The 19,675-nt window shown below is 59.1% G+C and overlaps 3 protein-coding genes across 7 annotated transcripts in view; 1 reads left to right on the forward strand and 2 right to left on the reverse strand.

Annotated features, from left to right (window-relative positions):
• TUBGCP6 (tubulin gamma complex component 6) overlaps positions 1-10,202 on the forward strand; it is a 32,218-nt gene extending 22,016 nt beyond the window's left edge. For 2 of the 5 annotated variants that reach the window (XM_058740912.1, XM_058740916.1), the window contains exon 26: positions 359-470. The gene's annotated coding sequence lies outside the window, so the exon portion shown is untranslated. Of the gene's footprint in view, positions 1-358; positions 471-773; positions 916-10,001 lie in introns of those variants that run through there. The other 3 variants (XM_058740915.1, XM_058740913.1, XM_058740914.1) reach the window with 3 other exon arrangements.
• SELENOO (selenoprotein O) lies at positions 4-14,804 on the reverse strand. The gene is made up of 9 exons (XM_058740917.1): positions 14,195-14,804; positions 8,972-9,175; positions 7,456-7,636; positions 6,091-6,221; positions 5,432-5,712; positions 2,025-2,175; positions 916-1,101; positions 587-743; positions 4-484 (listed from the first exon to the last, which is right to left on the reverse strand). The coding sequence occupies exons 1-9, from the start codon at positions 14,773-14,775 to the stop codon at positions 320-322; spliced, it is 2,037 nt and encodes a 678-aa protein (XP_058596900.1). The 5' UTR covers positions 14,776-14,804; the 3' UTR covers positions 4-319.
• A 1,815-nt stretch (positions 14,805-16,619) lies between these two features.
• LOC131518659 (angiopoietin-related protein 5-like) lies at positions 16,620-19,671 on the reverse strand. Its single transcript, XM_058740934.1, has 6 exons — positions 19,218-19,671; positions 19,113-19,140; positions 18,492-18,583; positions 17,615-17,741; positions 17,282-17,467; positions 16,620-16,962 (listed from the first exon to the last, which is right to left on the reverse strand). The coding sequence occupies exons 1-6, from the start codon at positions 19,302-19,304 to the stop codon at positions 16,661-16,663; spliced, it is 822 nt and encodes a 273-aa protein (XP_058596917.1). The 5' UTR covers positions 19,305-19,671; the 3' UTR covers positions 16,620-16,660.
• Between the last annotated feature and the right edge of the window lie 4 nt (positions 19,672-19,675).

The raw sequence follows: 19,675 nt of genomic DNA on the forward strand, positions 1-19,675 counted from the left end.
ACGGGCCAGGGAAGCTGCTGGTTTATTTGGGGACCGTGTCTGCCCGGTAGGTAGGGGGCCGGGGCCACTCTGCCCACCTGGGCCTGCTCCCCACTGCTGAGCTCCTGTCCTTGCACCAAGCGGCTTTTGTGGGGAGCGCACGGAGCGTGGGGCGGGGCTGCTGAGTCTGTGTCAGACAGAGACGGGTCAGGTCCTGACTGGACGTCTCAGCCGTCATGGAGAGACGGGGCGTGGGGTTGCCCGCTGGGTGCCCGCCGCCTCAAGGACTCAGTGGGGCTCGAGGCCTCGGGGGCTCCACGTGTGGAGGCCTCCAAGGCAGTTACGAGGATCACGTGACACACAGTTCTGCTGCCCACAGCGGGGGCTTGCTGCCGTAGGAGTGCCCCCCGCTGTGTGCCCCGCCGGCCCCCTCGGCCTCCAGGACCTCGGCGGCCTCCCCCTCCCTGTGGTAGGGGGTCTCCAGGAGCTTCAGCACCCGCCGCACCTGGAGAAGAGCAAGAAGAGGGGTTTTAGGGCCTGCCCGTCCCTCCTCACCCAGCCCCTGCTGCCGGACCCAGGGACGGAGGAGGGGCAGGTGTCTGCTCGCCTCTGAGAAGTCTCCGTTCTCGGCAGCCTCGATGGCATTCTGTGCGATGTAGTTCCGCAGGACGTACTTGGGGTTGTTAGCACGCATGACGCGCAGGCGCTCGGCCTGCCAGGTGTCACTGTCGCCGGCGCCCTCCCTATCCTTCTCCAGCCGGGCTCTGGAATCACATCCAAGTTCGTCTTTCCAGCAGATACCCCCTCCCACATCTCCCGGGCTTGGTTCCCTGCGTGGGGAGTCGTCCGCAGCCACGTCACGGGGAGATGGTGACGCGGGCGGTCAGCGCCCCGACCTGGAGCCTCACCGACCCCGGATGGCGGGGCCGGCCTCACCTGTACTCCTGGAGCCAGTCGGCCCAGTGGCTCCTGTTCCTGCTCAGAAGCTCAGCCGAGCTCAGCTGCTCTAGCCGCGACTGCTGCTCCACGCGCTCCAGCTCCTTGGTGACGTTGGCTCGGGTGCCGATGAGCGCGAAGAGCTGAGGGTTCGACTGCGCCAGCATCAGCATCATGGAGAGCTGCCTGTGCAGAGGGGCAGCGTGAGGCGCGTCCCGACCACCGGGCACCCGGAAGATGGCTGTCTGGGCACGGAGGAGGTGGCAATGGCTTCAGCGGCTCTGCTGTGCCACCGCCGACAGCCCCGGTGTGTGTGTGTGTGTGGGGGGGGGGGGGGGGGTGACCCGGGCCCGACAGGCGAGGCGGCCGTCCACCCCTGCTCTGCGGCAGCCCTTCCGTGTCGTGGAACGAGTGCACCCCGAGGGGCGGGTGCTGCAGGCTGACTTCTCCCTGCTGCTTGGCCCCTGCCTGTGTCCCGACCCCACAGTGACTTCCCCCAGGGGAAGGTCACTGCTGGCTGCTTCTCCACAGTGACCACAAGGCTGGGTCCTCCAGGGCCCGGCGAGCAGGGACAGCACTGACACCCCCTTCCCCAGTCACGCTGGCTTTGTGTTCCATAGGCCCTGCTAGCCGGTCCTCCCTGTGCGTCCTGGCAGCCGGCAGCCACTCACCGCAGCGCTGTACTAAATTCTCTCGAACCACAGTCTGTTGGCTTCTTTATCAAAACCCGGAAACCATGCTTCCCACGCCTTACTTGGAGCATGGGCTGCACCCTCAGGACACCGTGTGCTCCTCCAGGGGAGACGGTGCAGGAAAGCGTGGCCTGGCTGGTGATACCCGAGGGCCCGCGGAGTCCTTCCTGGGCAGACGAGAGCCATTCCGGGAAGCTGCCCCCCCCCCTCCCCCAGCCTGTGCCACTGGCCTCCCTGTGCGGTGGCAGCATTGCCGCCCTTCCCTCTGACCAGTGGGCCTCAGCGCCACAGATGTGGGGGCCCATCCACTTCCCCAGGTGCCCTAGCTAGCTCTCCCCAACATCCCAACATGCTCTGTTCTGAATGGTCCTCTCCTTCTGGAAGCCCATTCCAAGGAAGGGAGACCTGGGTACCCACCGGGGATCCATCTGGGGTCGGAAGGCGAGCTTCAGCTCCTCCAGGGAGGCACACTGTGCGGTCAGCGCATCCAGGAACTCGGGCATGCCCTGGGGCTCTGGCCCAACTGGGAAGGAGCTCAGCAAGTGGAAGGTGTTTGTGAAGTCGGCACCTGCAACACGCCAGCGCTCAGGGTGCAGGCGGAGGCCTGGCCCTCGCCTCCTGCACCAGCGCCCACGACGCCAGGCAGCCTCATCAGGGTCGGGTCCGAGGGCTCCCGACCCCCGCTCTCCAGACTCCTCCTCATCCCCACACACCTGCCACCCGGCTTGGCCACCACTCTGAGGTCAGTACGGCAAAGGCACCAAGGTCATCCCCTGGCCACTGTTGCTGTGCTCACAAGCCCCCCAGCCTACTAAAGGAGCCACGGGGCGTCAAGGAGAAGCCCCTGAAACACTTCAGAACAAACAGGGCTCAACACACAACAGATACTGAGAGTCCTCGGGCCGAGTTGTTGAAACACTAGGAAAACATCCTAAAAACACATACAGAAGGAAATGAGAAGGGAACCAGGACAATAAACGAAACACAGAAGCAGAAATGGAGGAAATGGACAGAAAACGATAAAGCGGCAGAAGTCCTCGTGGGTAATGACTTTAAAAGTAAATGGATCAGCAGACGGCCTCTCCTGTGCTGTCCTGCCCACGTCTCCACACTGGTGTCCTCCATGAACTGCTCTAGCTTAAAAAAAAAAAAAAGACTGGCAGGATGGATTTTTAAAAAGACAACTACAGGAGTGGCTGGGGGGCTCAGTGAAGTGTCTCTTGATTCGGACTCTGGTCACGATCTCACAGTTTGTGGGTGCGAGCCCCGTGTCGGGCTCTGTGCTGACGGCACTGAGCCGGCTTGGGATTCTGTCTCCCTCTCTTTGCTCCTCCCCTGCTGTCTCTCATGCAGACTCTCAAATTAAAACAAAACTACACACTGTCCATAAGATACTTTCAACTGGTTGAGTCAGACAAGTAGACTTTCAGTAGGAAATCGGTAAATGACCATGGTTTTCCTTATATACTGGTAAAACAGTTCATCAGAAAGATTTTTATAAGTGTATGTGCCAAACGAGCACCAAAACTTACAAAGCAAACCTCTGTAAAACGTAACAAGAAACAGAATGGTTCTCTAAGAGCTGGAGGCTTTAGCAGCCCACTTTGGATAATGGATGGGATGTCTGGACCGCAGACCAACAAGGACATTGGGAACTTGAATGCTTGTCACGCTACTGCATCAGACCTCAACAGAACTCCGTCCAATCTTCTCAGGTACACACGGGACAATCTCCAGGGCAGATCACATGTTCAGCCATACAACGTAAGTCTTAGTATGTTTAAAAAGACATATCTCTTCCAACCACAGTGGGATGAAAACACAAATCACTAACAGAAGGAAAGCTGGCAAATTCACAAATAATGTCAAAATTAACCAGTGGGTCCAAAAAATAAAAACAAATCACAAGGAAAATTAGGAAATACTCAGAGGCAGGAAAATAAAAACACAGCATACTGAAATTTACAGGATGCCACAAAAGCAGTGGCCAGAGGGAAATTCATGGTGCTAAATCCCTGTTAAAAGAACAGATCTCAATCGCAAGAAAAAAGTAAATTTGCAATTGTGTGGTGATGGATGTTAACTACACTTGTGGTAGTGATCATTTTGCAGTGTGTACGAAGAGTGAATCGTGTTGTACACCTGCAACTAACAGTGTTAACATGTCAGATCTCAAAAAAAAATCTCAATAACTTCATGTTTTACCCGAGGGATTAGAAGAACAACATAAGACCAAAGCTGGCAGAAAGAAAGAAAGGTTAGAGCAGAGATAAATGAAATAGAGAACAAAAACCAATGAAACCAAGAGCTGGTTCTTTGAAAGGATCAGCAAGACTGACAAACTTTTAGCTACTGACAAAAAGAGACACGTTCAGCTAAAACCAGAAATGAAAATGGGGCCAGGAGTGTTGATTACACAGAAATGAAAGACTCTGAGAAGAGTGAACAACTGCATGCTGATAAATTAGATGACGCAGAGGTAATCAGCAAATTCTCAGAAACACAATCCGCCACAACAGATTCCGAAGAAATGGAAAATCTGAGTAGTCTTGTAACAAGTAAGGAAACGGAATCAGGAATCAAAACTCTCACAACAAAGAAAACGTTAGGACGTCACTGGTAAGTTCTACCAAATATCAGGGAATTATCACCAGTCCTCCTTCAACTCTTCTGAAAAACAGGACAGGACAGAACATTTCCTAACTCATTTTATGAGAGCAGCATGCCTAGATATTGAAGCCAAAGCTACCACGGACCAACCTCCTGTACAAATGTCGACTGGGGCCCTCCTGATGGGGTCTGTGCCCTCAGGAGAAGAGCCACCAGCCCTCGCTGCCTCTCTGTTCTCTGCCCTGGAAGGAGCTCCACCCCAGCAACCTGGCCACGCTGCACCCCGATCTCCGACCTCCAGCCCCCAGAACTGTGACAGATTGAGGTCTGCTGGGTAAGCTGCCCAGTCTGTGTGGTTTATTACGGCGGTTTAACTTGACTAAGACGGGGTGTGAAGGGAGGAGCTTCCCCCATGTGTTCATCTCAACTGATGCAAAATGGTAAAAATACTCCAAACTAGGAATAGAAGGAAACCCTCAATTTCATAAAAGCCGTATGTAAAAAAGCCACAGACAGCCTCATACTTAACAGTGAAAGACAGAGAGCACTCCCCTGAGGGCAGGAACAAGGGAACACCCGCTGTACCACTTCGGGTCAACGTGGTACCAGAAGCTCCAGCCAGAGCAGTCTGGTTAGGTCCACACGGGATCCAGCAACTCTGCCTGGAGCCGCAGCCCCAGAACTGAGAACAGGGACTCACACGCCTACTGGTATGTGTGTTTCCACGGCAGCGTTTTCCTCAGCAGCCCCAGGGAGAAAACAAGTGTGCATCAGTCCATAACCGGGGAACAAAGCGTGGTCCCTGCACACCACGAGGTACCACTCAGCTTGCGAGGGAACAGAATCCCGGTACCCGCTGCCCCACCACAGATGAGCCTTGGGGACGCTGCTCGGTGGAGGAAGCCGGCACACGAGGACGGGTCCCGCGTGGACCCATTTCACATGGGGTCCCTGGAGGAGTCAGATCCACAGACAGAAGGCAGAACGGGGGCTCCAGGGGCTGGGGAGGCAGACGGGGGTGAGAGTGCAACGGGGACAGGGTGTCCGCCTCGCACACTGAAGAGTCTGGAGACACTGGCTGCGCCACAGTGAACGTGCTTGGTGCCCCGACCTGCTCACTTAATGGCTGACGCGGTACGTCTGACGCGCTGTATTATTTCACCCAAATGAAAAGGCCAGGCCCTCCCGTGGCGCACTCGCCTGGCCACACTCACCGGTCAGGTGCATGGTCTCCAGGAGCGTGGCCACCAGCACTCCATCGTCCTCCAGTTCGGCGCGCACGAGGCCCAGCTTCCTGCGCATCTTCTGCAGATAGCGCCGGCGGAACTCGGCGTCAAACTCCTCCGCCAGGATGGCCTCCCCCAGCTCGCGGGGCAGCTCGGGCTCCAGGGCCTCAGCCAGCTTCTGCAGGTTCCATTTGCACACTTCGGGCTGCTTGCTGTATGCGTAGCGCCCGGCGTTGTCCGAGGCGTTGCACACGTGGTCAGGGTCGTACCTGCCACACGGGGTGAGAGAGCCGTCAAGGGGGACGATGTGGAACCCCCGGGGGTGCCCAAAGGCCGTGCCTGTGTGGCCACCGCTCCCCTGCCCCTGCCCCGGCCGGACCCCTCTGGCCGGGTGCATCCCCCCTGCTCACCACCTGCTCCCGCCCTGGCCCCTTCAGCCCACTCCCGATCTGGGAGTGGAGGCGCCCTCTTAAAACGCTTCTCTGCTCAGAACCTTCCAGGGGACGTCTTCCTCTGGGAATGGCCAGCCAGGCATGTCCAACAACTAAATGCTGGACAGAACGTCCAGAGCAGATGCATATACCCGCAGGCCTCTCCCCAGCGGCCCCTGCACTGTCGGCGCCCGCTTGCTGCCCCGGGCCACTCACCTGTCCAGGAACCCGAAGGGACCGTAGTCGATGGTGAGCCCCACGATGCTCATGTTGTCCGTGTTGAGCACGCCGTGGCAGAAGCCCACACACTGCCACTCGGCCACCATCCGGGCCGTGCGACGGGTCACCTGCAGCACAACAGGCGCGGGTTGCCCCCTGCCCCCACCCCTTCTTTCCCACCCCAATTCCCGCGGGGCCTGTCCTCTGGCCTCCCCGCTGACACGTGCGGGGAGGACGGGACAGAATGCGTGCGGAGGAAAAGGCATCTGGGACGAGCAGGTGTGTGGAGGCTCCAACCCCACGTTCGCCTCCTCCCTCTTTCGCATACTCCCTGATCGTGGCTTTTACCCAAGAAACCAAAAATGTCAGGGAACCTCGATATCCCCGCGACTCGGGCCCAGGAGGACAATGGCGTGGACATGAGGAAGTCCGCACACGAGCAGACAAATGCTGCCCTTGGTCCAGGCTGCTGTGCCCAGGGCCCCATCTCGTCCTTCGAGCTGCCAGACAAGGAGGCCAGTGACCTACCTGCCGCGGCCCAGTGGGCTGCCAGCGGGCCATTCACGCGGCCACATCCACTGCCCATGCAGCCCCCCTGTGCCCTCGAGGGTGCCCGGCCAGCATCCGCAGGCACTGGCCCCAGACACACCTGCCCCGTCACCCATCACGGCTGCGAGCGGAACCCCGAGACACCTCCCGGCAGCCCACAGCCCAGGCGCTTGCCCACAGAAGAGGGCAAGAACCAGAGCGTGGCTAAAACAGGTCAAGAGAGTGGCCAGGGTCAGGCAGGACGAGGCCCCACAAACACCTGCTTGGCACTCCTTCTCATGGAAGCTGTGCTCAACCGTGCCCCTGCCTTCTCCTTCACCCCCTCGCTGACACTGCAGGCCCCGAGCTGAGTCAGCTGATGGAATGCCGTGGCCACACTGAGTGTCATGGGTGACCTCTGCACGGAAGCCACGCCTGATGGCCCTTGGGGGGAGGGGAGGCACAGACACAAGCCGCGGGGTCAGCACCTCCATCAAACCGAGGGACTGGGTCAGACAAGGTGTGCATGGCTGGGTACCCAGTGCATTGGGGTCATTCCCTTCACACTTGTCCTGCGGGGCTCGGTGGGGGCACATGGACACACGCCAGTGCCACTGAGACAAAATGATCCTTGGTTTGTCCCAGGACCCCTGACCTTGACGCAGGGTTTCCAAGAAGTCGGTCCTGCTCAAAGCCAACAAGTGGTGACTGGGTTTGGGACAGGGGAGTGACTGACAGGGGCAGGGACACCAAGTGAGAGCCTCTGTCTACCAGCCAAGTAGACCGGGTCGTCAGCAGCAGGTAGGGCCGGGGCCAGGGCACCGCCACACCTACCTCCCGGAAGAAGGCCGCATTCCTTTGCACGCCGTTGTCGGCGTGAGCGGCCTGGATCTCGGGATAAAACGTGCCGATCACATAGTCCAGCATCTGTACTCGAATGTCATTCCTCCCCACACTGGGGCCCTCGCGCCCTGTGTGCTCATCTGCAGACTTAAAAATCTCAAAGGATCCGAACCTGGAGGGAAGACCCAAGTTTTTAACAGGTTAAACGTGACTCTGCCCCGTCGTGGGAAGAAAAGTCTGGCTGCTAGATACCCACCTGGGAGCGTGGGAAGAACACGCTGATTAAAACAAAACCAACAAGAACAGAACTAATCTTTCAGTGACACAGAACCAGCCTGACTCTGGTCAAGTCCCACACAGCCCCGGGTGTGCATGCGGGACGCCCAGGAACACAGGGCTGACTCCGGGCACGAGTAGGGCTCTGTGCCCATCCCCCTGCGTCAAGGAGCACGTCAGTGACGGGCATCCTGTGGTGGGGTGACAAGCAGGGTCAGCAGTGGCTCTCCACTGGGTGTCACCCGGAGGGTGTGAGGCACCGTTCGGAGACATTTTTGGTTTTTAGGTCTGGCATCAGCCCCGGGAGGTGGTGGGTGGAGGCCAGGGATGCCGCCCGACCTCCTGCCAGGTACAGGGCGGCCGCGCAGCAAAGAGCAGTCTGGTGCTTCTGCAGGAAGAAGCCCTGGGTGTCCTGGGGTGAGGCCGATCACTGCCCTGGCTCCTCTGTCCCCCAGGGGATGAAAGGAAAAGCCAGGGACTCTGAGCTGTAGGCGTGGGTGGGGCCAGCAGGCACCAGGGGAATGGCCCCGTTGCCCCTGATACACACGGGGTCTGCCTGGCTCCAGGAGGGGGCCCCAAGATGCCACAGCCACTTGTGACAAGCGTGGGTTCAGGTAAGCAGAATGGAGCGTGTGACGCCAGACAGCGCGGTGACATCACGGAGAAACAGGCTTGCGTCAGGAACGGGAACCAGAGAGGGTTCCGGTTAATGAACTGAGTGGAGAATGGCCGCAGCCAACCAGAGCTCGTCAGGTGTGGAGCAGCCTGCGTTCACAGTGACACAAACGAGGCCATTTTCTTGGTGACTTTGATGCAGTTCCTTGTCACGAACTCCCAAGTAAACCGCTCTATACCGCCCCCCCCCGCCACCGCTGCCTGGGGGGGCCCGCCCACACCAGCCTCGCTCCAGCTACACAGGCTGTTGCCTGGTGGGAACGGGCCCGGTCGGGGAGTGTGGGCAGGCGGGGCACAGTGACCCGCACTCGGGACAGGGTTCCCGGCCCAGACACGCCCAGTGCCTTTTGCACCTGCGACTCCGTCCCCGCAGGTGCAGAGCATCTACCTCCTGGCCGGTGCGCTGGCGCTGTTCTAGGGACCCGCCGTGGGATGGGGTCCAAACGGCGTGTCACTGTGGGGCGCTTCATCTACCAGACTTCCCCGCTGTCTAAGCACAGACCTACAGCCTGACAACAGCAAGCGTTCAGACAGCCCGTGGGGACCCCGGCATTACCTTAGAAAAGTGGAAGCTATACGCAACACAACCGTGCACTTTTCATATTTTGGATTACCATCATAGAACACGTCGCGGACAACTGTGGACTGGGATGTGACGCAGGCCCCGGCCCGCGTGGTGGGGATGCCCAGGTGGAACATGGCCTCACTGCACAGGAACTCTCGGATGCTCGACCGCAGGACTTTGCGGCCGTCAGCCTGTCTGAAATCAAACACAGGTCATCGTGCCATCAGGCAGGCATCCACTCGACACCAAGGTTCAGGCGGCAGATAGGAGGGACTGAAAGCATTCTAAGGGCTTCCTAAAAATCACCCACCGGCAGCTCTAACGTGACTGCGCAAGAACCCCATCACACATGCTACCTGGCACTGATGAGGCCCGAACGTCGCCCCAGACCTGGCGGCCAAGGCACCGAGTGCCGGCCTGTAGCCGGAGGCCAGACCGACGTGGAGGACGGTGAGGGCCACCTCAGGCCTCCCCAGAGGGAAGCAGCCAAGCGCCACGCACTCACCCTGTCCATCTGCAACTTGGTTGTTACAAAGAATTTGTTTTACAAAAGCAGGACAGGACAGCATCGTTCGCATACGAAAGGGGGATCTCAGAGTCCCTCGGAGGACAGGACAGACAGACGGCCTTGGAGGGCTCGAACTGCTTTTTACCCCAAGCCTCTATTACGATTAAGACTTTATCAGAGCAGTTCCAGGCTCACGGCAACGACGACAGGCCCCCTGCTGCCTTCGTGGCCCTCGTGGCCTCTACCGTCAACGTCCCCACCAGGTGGGACATTTGTTGCCATTAGCAAGTGTACCTGGATGCGCCATCATCACTCAAGGTCCACGTTTAAACGGGGTCACGCCGAGCGCTACGTACCGTGGGGGTTTGGACAGATGGGTGGTGACGAGGACCCATCATTGTGGTACCACACACAGACCGCTGCCGTCCTAACCTCCTCGCGCTCCACCCGCTCACCCCTCCCCTGTAACTCATGATCTTTTCTTCCTCTCCGTACTTCCGCCTTCCTGGGAAGCTCGCAGCCAGAGTCGTAGCGCAGACTGGCTCCTTTCTCGTCGTCTTCCTCCAGGTCTTCTCACGGCCTGAGCGCTCGCTTCTCGTCTGTGCAGAGTCATAGTCCCTCGTCCGGAGGCGCCACGGTCCATTTGCCTCCTGAAGGACATGCTGCTTGCTTCCAGGTTTCGACAGGTCTGAATAAAACTGCTACAAACATCCACGTGCAGGGTTTTGTTGGACACAGGCTCTCAGTCTTTCGGGTAAACAGCAGGAGCACGACTGCTGGGCCATGAGGTAACAGCACCGCCTTGTAGCCACCGGCAAGTGGGTGGAGCACGTGCTCCCGCTGCCACACGGCCTCCCGGCGCCGGTGCTGTCGGTGCCCCGGGTCTGCCCCCCCCCCCCCCCCCGCAGGTGTGCGGCGGCATCTCGTCGCCGTGAGAATTTGCATTTCCCTGGTAACTCACGATGTGAAGCGTCTCTTCGAGGAGCTTGCTTTCCATCTGTGTCTCCTCTTTGGTGTCAGGTCTGTTCAGGTCTTTGGCCCATTTTAAGGGCCCAGGTTGTTTTGTTTTCTTATGATCGAATTTAAGAAGTTCTTTGTCTACTTCGGACAACACTCCTTTATTGGATGCATCTTTTGCAAATCTTTTCCCCCGTCTGTGGCTTTTCTTTTCACTCTCGATTTTGTCTGCTGCAGAGCACAAGGGGTGTTGTTTTGTTTGTTTTGTTTTTGCAGAGCAAAAAAGTTTTAACTTTAATGGAGTCCAGCTCATCAATGACTTCTTTCATGGATCTTGCGTTTGGTGTTAGATCTAAAAAGTCACGTCCAAACCCAAGGTCCTCCGGGCTTTCTATCTTCTAGGAGTTTTATACTTTTGCATTTAGGTTTATGATTGCTCTGAGTTTACTTTTGCGAAAGGTGGCAAGTTCGTGTCTAGATACCTTTTGTGTGTGTGTTCAGTTGTCCCAGTGCAATCTGTTGGCCTGACGATCTTTGCCCCTTTGTCAAGGATCAGCTGGCTGTACCGAGGGGGAGGTCTGTCCTTATTCCACTGAGCAATCCCTTCACCGACACTGCATTTACCTAATGCCTATGGTCTTGCAGTAAGACTCGACGTCAGTAGTGCCGGCTCTCTGGTTTTGCCATTCTTCATATCATGTCGGTCATTCTAGGTCTTTTGCCTCTCTGTGCAAACTTTCGAATCCTGTTACCAGCATCTACAGAATGACCTGAGATTCTGTTGGGATTGTACTGAAGTCAAATTGGGACCAAGTGACATCTTGACAATAGTGAGTCCTCCTGTCCGTGGACATGTAATGTCTTTCCATTTCTTTATTTTTGGCATCTTTTATCAATTTTATAATGTTCCTTATAAAGATCTTGTATATATTTTGTTAGATTAATACCTATTTCATTTTGAGGGGTGCTAGGGTAACTAGTATTGTTTTTAATTTCAAATTCAAATTGCTCATTGCTTATACGGTAAAAGGATTGACTTTTGTATAATTTCGGATCCTGCAACTTTGCTATAACTGCTTATTCATTTTGGTCACATCTTTGAGATTTTCTATGGATGTTTATCCCCAAACTGAGACAGTTTCATTTCTTCCATCTCCATCTGTATACCTTTAATTTCCTTTTCTTGTCTTACTGTGTTAGCTAGGACTTCCAGTATGATGCTGAAAGGCAATGGTGGGGGAAACAACTTTCCCTTGTTTCTGATCTTAGTGGGAGAGTTTCCAGGCCCTCACCAAGTAGATGGTAGCTCTGGTTTTCTGTAGAAATTCTTTATCAATTTGAGGAAGTTCCTCTCTTCCTAGTTTGTCGAATTTTTGTAACGAATGGGTGCTGGCTTTCGTCAAATGCTTATTCTGCATGTATTGTTACGATCGTGGTCCTCAAGCCTCCATTAGACACATCCAGGCCTCCTGCCTCACCTTGCCTATGGCTCATCCTCGTGTAAGCAACACCTCTAGAAACCAGACCTGGCAGTCACCCCAGAGCTCACTGTGTCGGCCTCTGGCCAGTGTGACCCTCGGTTCACAGCTGCACTCCACTCACCTCCTTCTAGTCTATGTGAGGACCTGTGACAAGGAAACCTGTCCTCAAATGTCATTCCACCCTTCCCTGGCCCTGGGAATTACTTCTCATCTGGTTAGATTTCACACTCAGTAGGAAGCTAGCACAGCGCAATTTAATCTTGAATCTGATAGAAATGGTCCTGAAAATATGCAGCCGTATTCTTGCTCGAGGTAGGGTTCTCAAAGCAAAAGCCAGAATTGAACGATTATACAGCAAGGGTAAAGGGCCTCGGAGAGCAGTCCTGCACCCACAGAGCCAGAGGACACATGACAACAGTCCCTTTTCCTGTACACCCATGTCAGTTCCCAGTGCAGCTGCTGGGATGCACCCAACTGAGGGAAAGCTCTTCTGTACCTGCCAGGAGAGGCATATCCTGAAATCCCAACCCCATGGCACGCAGGAGGCAGAGGCGAGAAGTCACCTGTCCACCCCCCAAAAGCCACACCTGGGTATCCAGCAGCAGCTGGCTTTAAGCCACTCGTAGCCACTTTGGACGTTAGCCTCAAGTCTTGCTGAAGTAGGGGACCACAGGACACAGGGAGGGGTGGGGTGGGGTAGGTGGGTGCCAACCTGAGTAAAGGGTAAATTATTGCTTTCTTTTAAAGAAAAAATATTCTAGGGGCACCTGAGTGACTCAGTTGGTTAAGTGTCTGACTTGATTTCAGCTCAGGTCACGATCTCACAGTTTGTGGGATCTGTCGCACAGATCATGTCAGGCTCTGTGCTGAGTGTGGAGTCTGCTTGGGATTCTGTCTCCCTGTCTCTCTCTGCCCCTCCCCCACTCGCTCGCTCTCTCTAAAAATAAACAAACGTTTAAAAAAATATGTCAGCAGACCTCAGGTCTGAAAACATGGGACTTAAAACTCAAGTCTTCAAATATAAAAAGCAACTTCCAACAGCAGATTACTCACAAAAAGGTTTGTCTTTATAACTGGCAAAAATAAATGACCAAAAAGGAATACATAAAGTTTAAAGGTGCTCAAAAGAATGAACAGGCCTTAGGGTGAGAAGCACCCATTCCAAGGAGCAGAAACTTCCGTTAGCCACTGGTGCAGACAACTCTGAGCAGGTGCGGGTTGTCTGCAGTGGGTGGCGCTAGGCTGAACTCAGACTTCACAGACAGAAAGGTCTGGAGACTGGGGGATGAGGAAAAACCAGTTATTCTGTGGGTCAGAGGTGGAGCCGCTGCGGGGAGACAGGGAGGGGCGTATTCAGTCCCTGGAGGGAGGGCAAAGGGAAGTGGCCAGAGGGGAGACATGCCCTTAGGATTTCCCTGAACCTAAAACGACGACTTGGGTATAACTTTTTCAGCCATTTAACAAACACGGACTAAATTCACGAACTGTCTGACGGAAAAGAGCAGAACAGACTGTCTGTACAGAAGAGGCAGGACGGCTACAAGGCTACAAGAGCACCCTGCTGGGTCAGGCTGCTGGGATCTGGAGCCAGGCTCTGGCCCACAAGTGCCTGGGAAGCCTGTGCTTGGGAGAATGTCCACTAGGGGAATGGGATCTGAGGAGGTCTTTCTTGCCCCTTCCAGGGCACTGGCCGCATCTGGGATGCCAGTGTTGGAGGGAAGCAGACTGCCCAAGTAGCTTTCAGACTGCTGACAAATCACCCCGCCTCCCCTGAGCACCGGTGGCCAGGCCGGGGGTGGGCGGGGAGGACGCGAGTGTCTCACACAGAACTGATTCCAAAGTCCTTGTGTCGTTTATGAGAACGGCACAAGAGCAACTGCCGGGGCTCTGCGATCAGAGGCGGCAGGATCCCCTCAGTATACCGGTCGGAGGGGACAAGGGCACTTGGAAGCAGCACTTCAGCAGGGGAGGAGGCCCAGCGGCCACTGCCCCTCCTCCTGTCCTCTCCTTTTGATCTCAGGGCCTTTGCACCAGCTGTTCCCGTCTCCAGGATGCCGGACCCCTCTCATGTCCTATGCCCCTAGGTGAAACTTCCAGTTACATCTCACCCCCAACTAGGGAGGAAAACGGTGGGGCTGCACACACCGGCCCCCGCCCCATCCCATCTGGAGAAGGGCGTGCGGGCCGCTTTCGGGGGTCAGCCCCCTCCGGGCCCCAGCCACCCGTCCCGGCCCACCTGGAGAAGGGCCCACCTGGAGAAGGGCCCACCTGGAGAAGGGCGTGGGGCCGGCGCCCTTGAGCTGCAGCTCCCAGCGCTCGCCGGCCGCCGTGCACACCTCGCCCAGGTACATGGCGGCGCCGTCGCCCAGCTGCCCCGCGAACTGGCCAAACTGGTGGCCGCAGTAGCAGTGCGCGGCGGGCTCGGCGCCCGGCAGCAGCGCGTTGCCGCTGAAGAAGAGCGCGACCTCGGCCTCGCGCGCCTCGCGGGCGGCGTCGTCGGCGGGCGGCGCGCCCAGGCCCAGCAGCGCCAGCGCGGGCTCCGACAGCGCCACGAGGCGCGGCTGGCGCAGCGGCGCGGGCCGCACGCGGCTGAAGCAGGCCCCCGGCACGGGCCGCGGCGCGGACGGGGCGCCCTCGGGGCCGGGCGGCGGCGTCTCCACGGGCAGCGCGCGCAGGGCGCGGTTGTCGAAGCGCAGCCCCGCCAGCCAACGGGGCGCCGGCTCCATGGCAGCGCCGCGTGCGGCGGCCGAGGCGGAGCAGGGCGCGCGCGGCGGGCGCTGGCCCAGGGGCGGCGACCGGACACGGGCTGCCGCGAGCAAAGCCCCGAGCGCTGCCCTGAGAGCGGCCATCCGCGGGGCCGCTGCGGCGGAAGTCTCTCTGCCCCGACAGGAAGTCCCGGCCCCGCGTGCCCCGCCACCCAATCACTGGGGGAGTAGTGTTTACTACTGCGCGTGCGCGGGCCGCGCCCGCGAAGGCCGGTCTCTGATTGGTTGCAGAGTACGCCTGTCCGCTCCTGCGGTTCCGCCCCGCGGCCGCGGAGTGGCGGGCGTGGGGATGGGCCGGGAAAAGGACTAGCGCGCCGGGGGCTGGTCCGCTAGAGCGGACGGGGGAGCGGGGGAACGGGGTCGTCTAAAATGGCTGCTCTGCGTGAGGAGCCGGCAGGTCCCTGGAGGTCCGACCCGGGAAACACCGGACAGTAGGGACTGAGTGCTCCGAGTGGGGTGACCGTGCTGAGCGACGTCCCTAGTAGACCGCCAGGGTGAAGCCAAGGTCAGCCCCGGCCCCGCTCTGTGCCGAGGGTCTGTCTCCGGATCGTCCTCTAGCTGCGCCGGGCACCGGGACAGGAGGGAAAGAGGATGTTTGTCCAGGAAGGTCGGTGGGGACCGCCCGGGAAGAGCCCCAGGGCAAAGCCAAAGCTGAGATTGGGCGAGACTCTGGCCTGGAGCCTCTCCGGTGCAGGAGCGCCTTTGCTCCCGCTCTTCCTCTGCTCGGAGCAGGATTCCTCACAGGAGTTCTGGATTCCATGCCCACCCGGCGCCACGCTGCTCCTAAGTGCCGCCTGGCACCCTGTGTTTTTCCTTGCATAGCACTTCCCTGAAACGACCTCAATCCCTTATTTTCCTGTTTCTTCTGTCTCCCTCCTCACCCGTGCCGCCGGAGGGCAGAGTCTTGATGACCTGGGTGCCAGTTCTCCCAGAACAGCGTCTATGGCTCCCAGAACAGGGGCCGTAGACGCCCGGGAGGCTAGGGAGAGCCAAGCCTGGCTTTGAAGGGTCTGCCCCCCACCCCCAAAGACCCCCCTCAGGGTCACTGTTGCTGAATAACTCAGGTGTTCAGTTCAGAGGAGCCTTGAAAAGACCCCTTGGTGCCTGCATGGAGTGGGTGGCCCTTGGAAGGGTTTGCCAGTGTCCCCCGCCCCACTCCCGGCCCCGTACTAGAACCGGAGACCAGAAGCTGGACAAACATACAAGCTCCCTCCTGGCTGGATTCTACACTTAAGTTCGAGGAGCCACCTCTGGAACTTTCTCCTGGGGCCACAATGTGGGTTTCCCAGACCTCGTGTGAACCGTCTCTGCCCCTGCCAGCTGAGTGGCATTGGGAGACCCCCTCAACCCCTCTCCAGCTGAGTCCTCATCCGTGTGGGGGACAGTGAGTTTAGGCCCTCATAGATGCTCAGTGCCCAGAGTCTCCTGCAGTCTGACACTTTCCTCCCCATCTGGGCCTGCTGGCACAGTGCCCCGTCCCCAGCCTCCTTCCTAACTGCCTAGGGAACCTGGCCCGAGCCCATCTCGTCTTCCCCAGGTCCCAGGCCCTTCTGACTCATCTCTTTGCCCCCTGACCCCACTGTCTTGCCCACGCTTTGGGATCTGGTGGGATCGGGTTCTTGACGGCTCAAGAGCACCAGGCTGTGTCCCGCTGGCTGCCCTCACAGAGGTCACAGCCAGTGGGGGTATCGGGTGGGTGCCAAGGGTTCCAGCAGGTCAGCAGGGACGGGCAGTGCCCTCCCAGACCTGGTGACCTTGCTTCTGGCCTCAAGGTTGGGCTTCGCGGCTTCGTGGATTTCCCCAGGTGCACGGACAGGTGTCCTGGGTGGGCAGCGCTGGGTCTGGGCAGCCGGTCTGGGCAGCCAGGCTGGGCAGGAGCTGAGCTCGGCCCCTCCCTCATCCCCATCCCGAGGAAGACACAGCAGACGGCAGGGCTTGAACGTTTAATGAGGCTCGGCCACCGAGGGGCCTAGGCCTTGTGGGAAGCAGTGGTGCGCACGCGCAGCACGCTGGCGCGCAGGGTGGGCCGATGGTTGCCGGTGGCCCAGCGCATGCCCGAGGCGGCCCCTCCGCGCTCCGGCCACGGCCCGTTGAGGTCAGCTTGGCCGCAGTCGCTGTACCACCAGCCGGCGCCCGAGCGATCGCGGCTGCAGCTGGTGAAGGGCTGGGTGCCGTCCGTGCAGGGTGAGCAGTGGTCGCGGTCGCGGTCCAGCGTGCTGAAGCCACAGCCCTCTTGGTCATCCGTGCGGCCCAAGCCCCGGAACGCGTCCCCTGCACAGCGTGGTGGCGTGGGTGGCGGGCCGGCTGCCCCTCTGGCCCGCGCTCCCGTCGTGGAAGCTGCTCTGGCTGCCTCGGCGTCTGAGACCCCAGGGCAGACGCTTGGGGAGCGACAGCCTCGCCCCGAGCGTTGAGGCTGACAGATGTGGGCCGGAAAGCCAGGGTCTCCAGGGACCCAACCTTCCCTACCCACCCTGGCCCCGTGGCAAGACTACCCCTCCCCCCAGCCTGGAGAGTCCAGTGGACAAAGCAGGACACTTGTGCGTGTGGGTGGGGGGCAGGCATGAGGCCCCCTTACCTCCCAAGCACTCACCTGCGTTCCCAGAGTACAGGCCAAGGGTCAATCGGTAAAACAGGTCCTCCCCGTCCACGTGGAAGTTGTCATAGTGGGCCTGAAGCGTGTGGTTGTCCGCATCCAGAAGGTCCACCGTGAGCTCTGAGCGCAGGCCCGGCTGGGAAGTCAGGTCAGAGATGTGCTGCAGCCCCAGCCAGTGGTCACCTGCAGGGGTGGGCACCCAGGCTGAGGCTGCCGCGTGACGGCCACCCCTAGCCTCCTCCTATCGTCTCTGCCCTGTGTGCCCGGTGACCCCCAAACACAAGCCTCGGGGTGCACGCCCCTGTGCCCACAGGCACACGGCCCTCCTACCTGTCAAGTCTCCGAAGCCCTGTTTGTACTCCTGCCAGCATCTCTCAAAGTCCAGACGCCTCCGCCTGCCCCAGTCCCGGCTCTGAATCACCGTCCAGCCACCGTCCTCTCGCATGTCGCACAAAGCCTGGGGAAGGACTTCACGTGGCAGGCAGCTCCTGGCTGGACCCACGTAGGCAGCCCCTGTCCTATCTGTGCCCCCCCAGACGCTTTCTGTTTGAAAACCGAAACTTTTCCTGCTTGTCCGTGTCATGTAAAATTGCATCGTAACGAATCCACATTCTCAGAAGCAGGGCGAGGATCCACGGTAGCGCCCCAGGCCTCGGGAGGGCCGCCCGCTTTCATGTCAGTTTGCACCTGCTTTGTGGCTTTGTTTTTTCACCGAACGTTGGATCCTGGAATCTCTCCTTGTTCGTACCTTTACGGGTGGAAGCTTGGGTTTCTCCCAACCTTTCCTGACTATAAAACAATGTCTGTGGGGCGCCTGGGTGGCTCAGTTAAGTGTCTGACTCTTGATCTTGGCTCAGGTCATGATCTCACAGTTTGAGAGTTCAAGCCCGGATCGGGCTCTGTGCTGACAGTGCCGACCCTGCTCCGGATTCTCTCCCTCTCCTGCTCCTCCCCACTCATGCGCATACATACTCTCAATCTCTGTCTCTCTCTCTCTCAAGATAAGCACTAAAAAATAAAATAAAATACCGCCCCCCCCCCCCGGCAAAGTCCGTGAACATCTCCGTGCCCAGCTGTGTCTGAGGACAGACTCCACCCGGTCCGGCCCGCCCTTCCCCGTTACTTGAACAAGTAACTTCTCTTGTTTTTGCCCAAGCAAGTCATACGGAGTATCTCCTGGACCCTCACCCCGCTGAGGGCTGCTCACCTGGAAGGGGGCGCTGGCTCCCTCTGGCTGGATGGTGTATACACCGCTGGGGGCTCTGGGCTTCTCCACCCAGATCTGAGAGCAGTCCCTCCCTGTGGGAGATGCGGCCAGGAAGGCTCAGGCCTGGGAGGGGGCCGTGGTCCCCCAGTGACCAGATCCGGAACCCTCCTCCTGCAGAGGCCCTGGGACAATCTGGCAGATGGGCAGCCAGTCCCCTGAGTTTGGGCCATGCTGCCTCAGGCCTCTTCTCTAGGAGTGGCTGTTCCTTGGGCTCTGCAAATTGGCCGGGCCGCAACCCTCAGCCAGACCCTCAATTCTTCCCGTGGCCCCCAGACAGAACCTCTCCCCTTCACCTGCTGCCCTGGGAAGGTCCCTCATGGCTCCCCCCCCCCCCCCTTCCTCCCCCTGGCCTGGCAGTGGCGGGAGGGCTGCCCTGAGCCCAGCGGGCCCCTCCTAACACAGGAACACAGTGGGGCCTGGTTCTTGTCTGCCCTCTTCCCAGGCCGTCTGGGGCAGGGACCCAGCCCGGTCCTCATGGGGAGTGAGGCCTGTCAGGGGAGGGCCCGTGGGTGACAGGCCAGAGGCCGCCCAGACCTGACGTCCCCCCCACCCCATCCCGACCTTGGGGTTCCAGCAGCACCACCTGGACCTGTGGAGAGAGAGGACATTGGTCAGGGGCGGTCTTGGTAGCCCGGTGAGACCCGCCGGCCCGATGACCACTCTTACCGGCCGTCGATGCCGCACCATGGAGCCGGCCTGGGGCACAGAGAGGCAGAGGATAGCAGCGAGACCCAGTACGGGGCGGGCAGCCATGCTTCCGGAGGGTGCAGCCCTGGTGGGGGAGAGCCCAGCCCGCAGCCCTACCAGCCTCCCTTCACGCCCACGGACGGCCCACACCACCCTGGGTGCTCACTGTGGTCCTTCCGGGCAGATCTGAGCCACTGGTCCCGGCACCTTTTGTTCGGGAGCTGGGCTCGCCCCGCCTCCCCCCCCCCCCCCCCCCGCCCCCTGCCCCCGTGCCCGGGTTGGGGGAGGTTTGAGTGGGGCGGGAAGCCTGAGGGTGTGGACCAGGGAGGTGAGGGGCAGGGACTACTGCCTGTCCCTGAGCACACTTCCCCTTGGCTGGTGTCCTCGCTGGGCCGGGGTCCGCACTTGGGACAGGCAGGTGCCGGGGGCCCCAGGGC

The sequence above is a fragment of the Neofelis nebulosa genome, chromosome 8, assembly GCF_028018385.1.
Source record: "Neofelis nebulosa isolate mNeoNeb1 chromosome 8, mNeoNeb1.pri, whole genome shotgun sequence".
Lineage (NCBI taxonomy): Eukaryota > Metazoa > Chordata > Mammalia > Carnivora > Felidae > Neofelis > Neofelis nebulosa.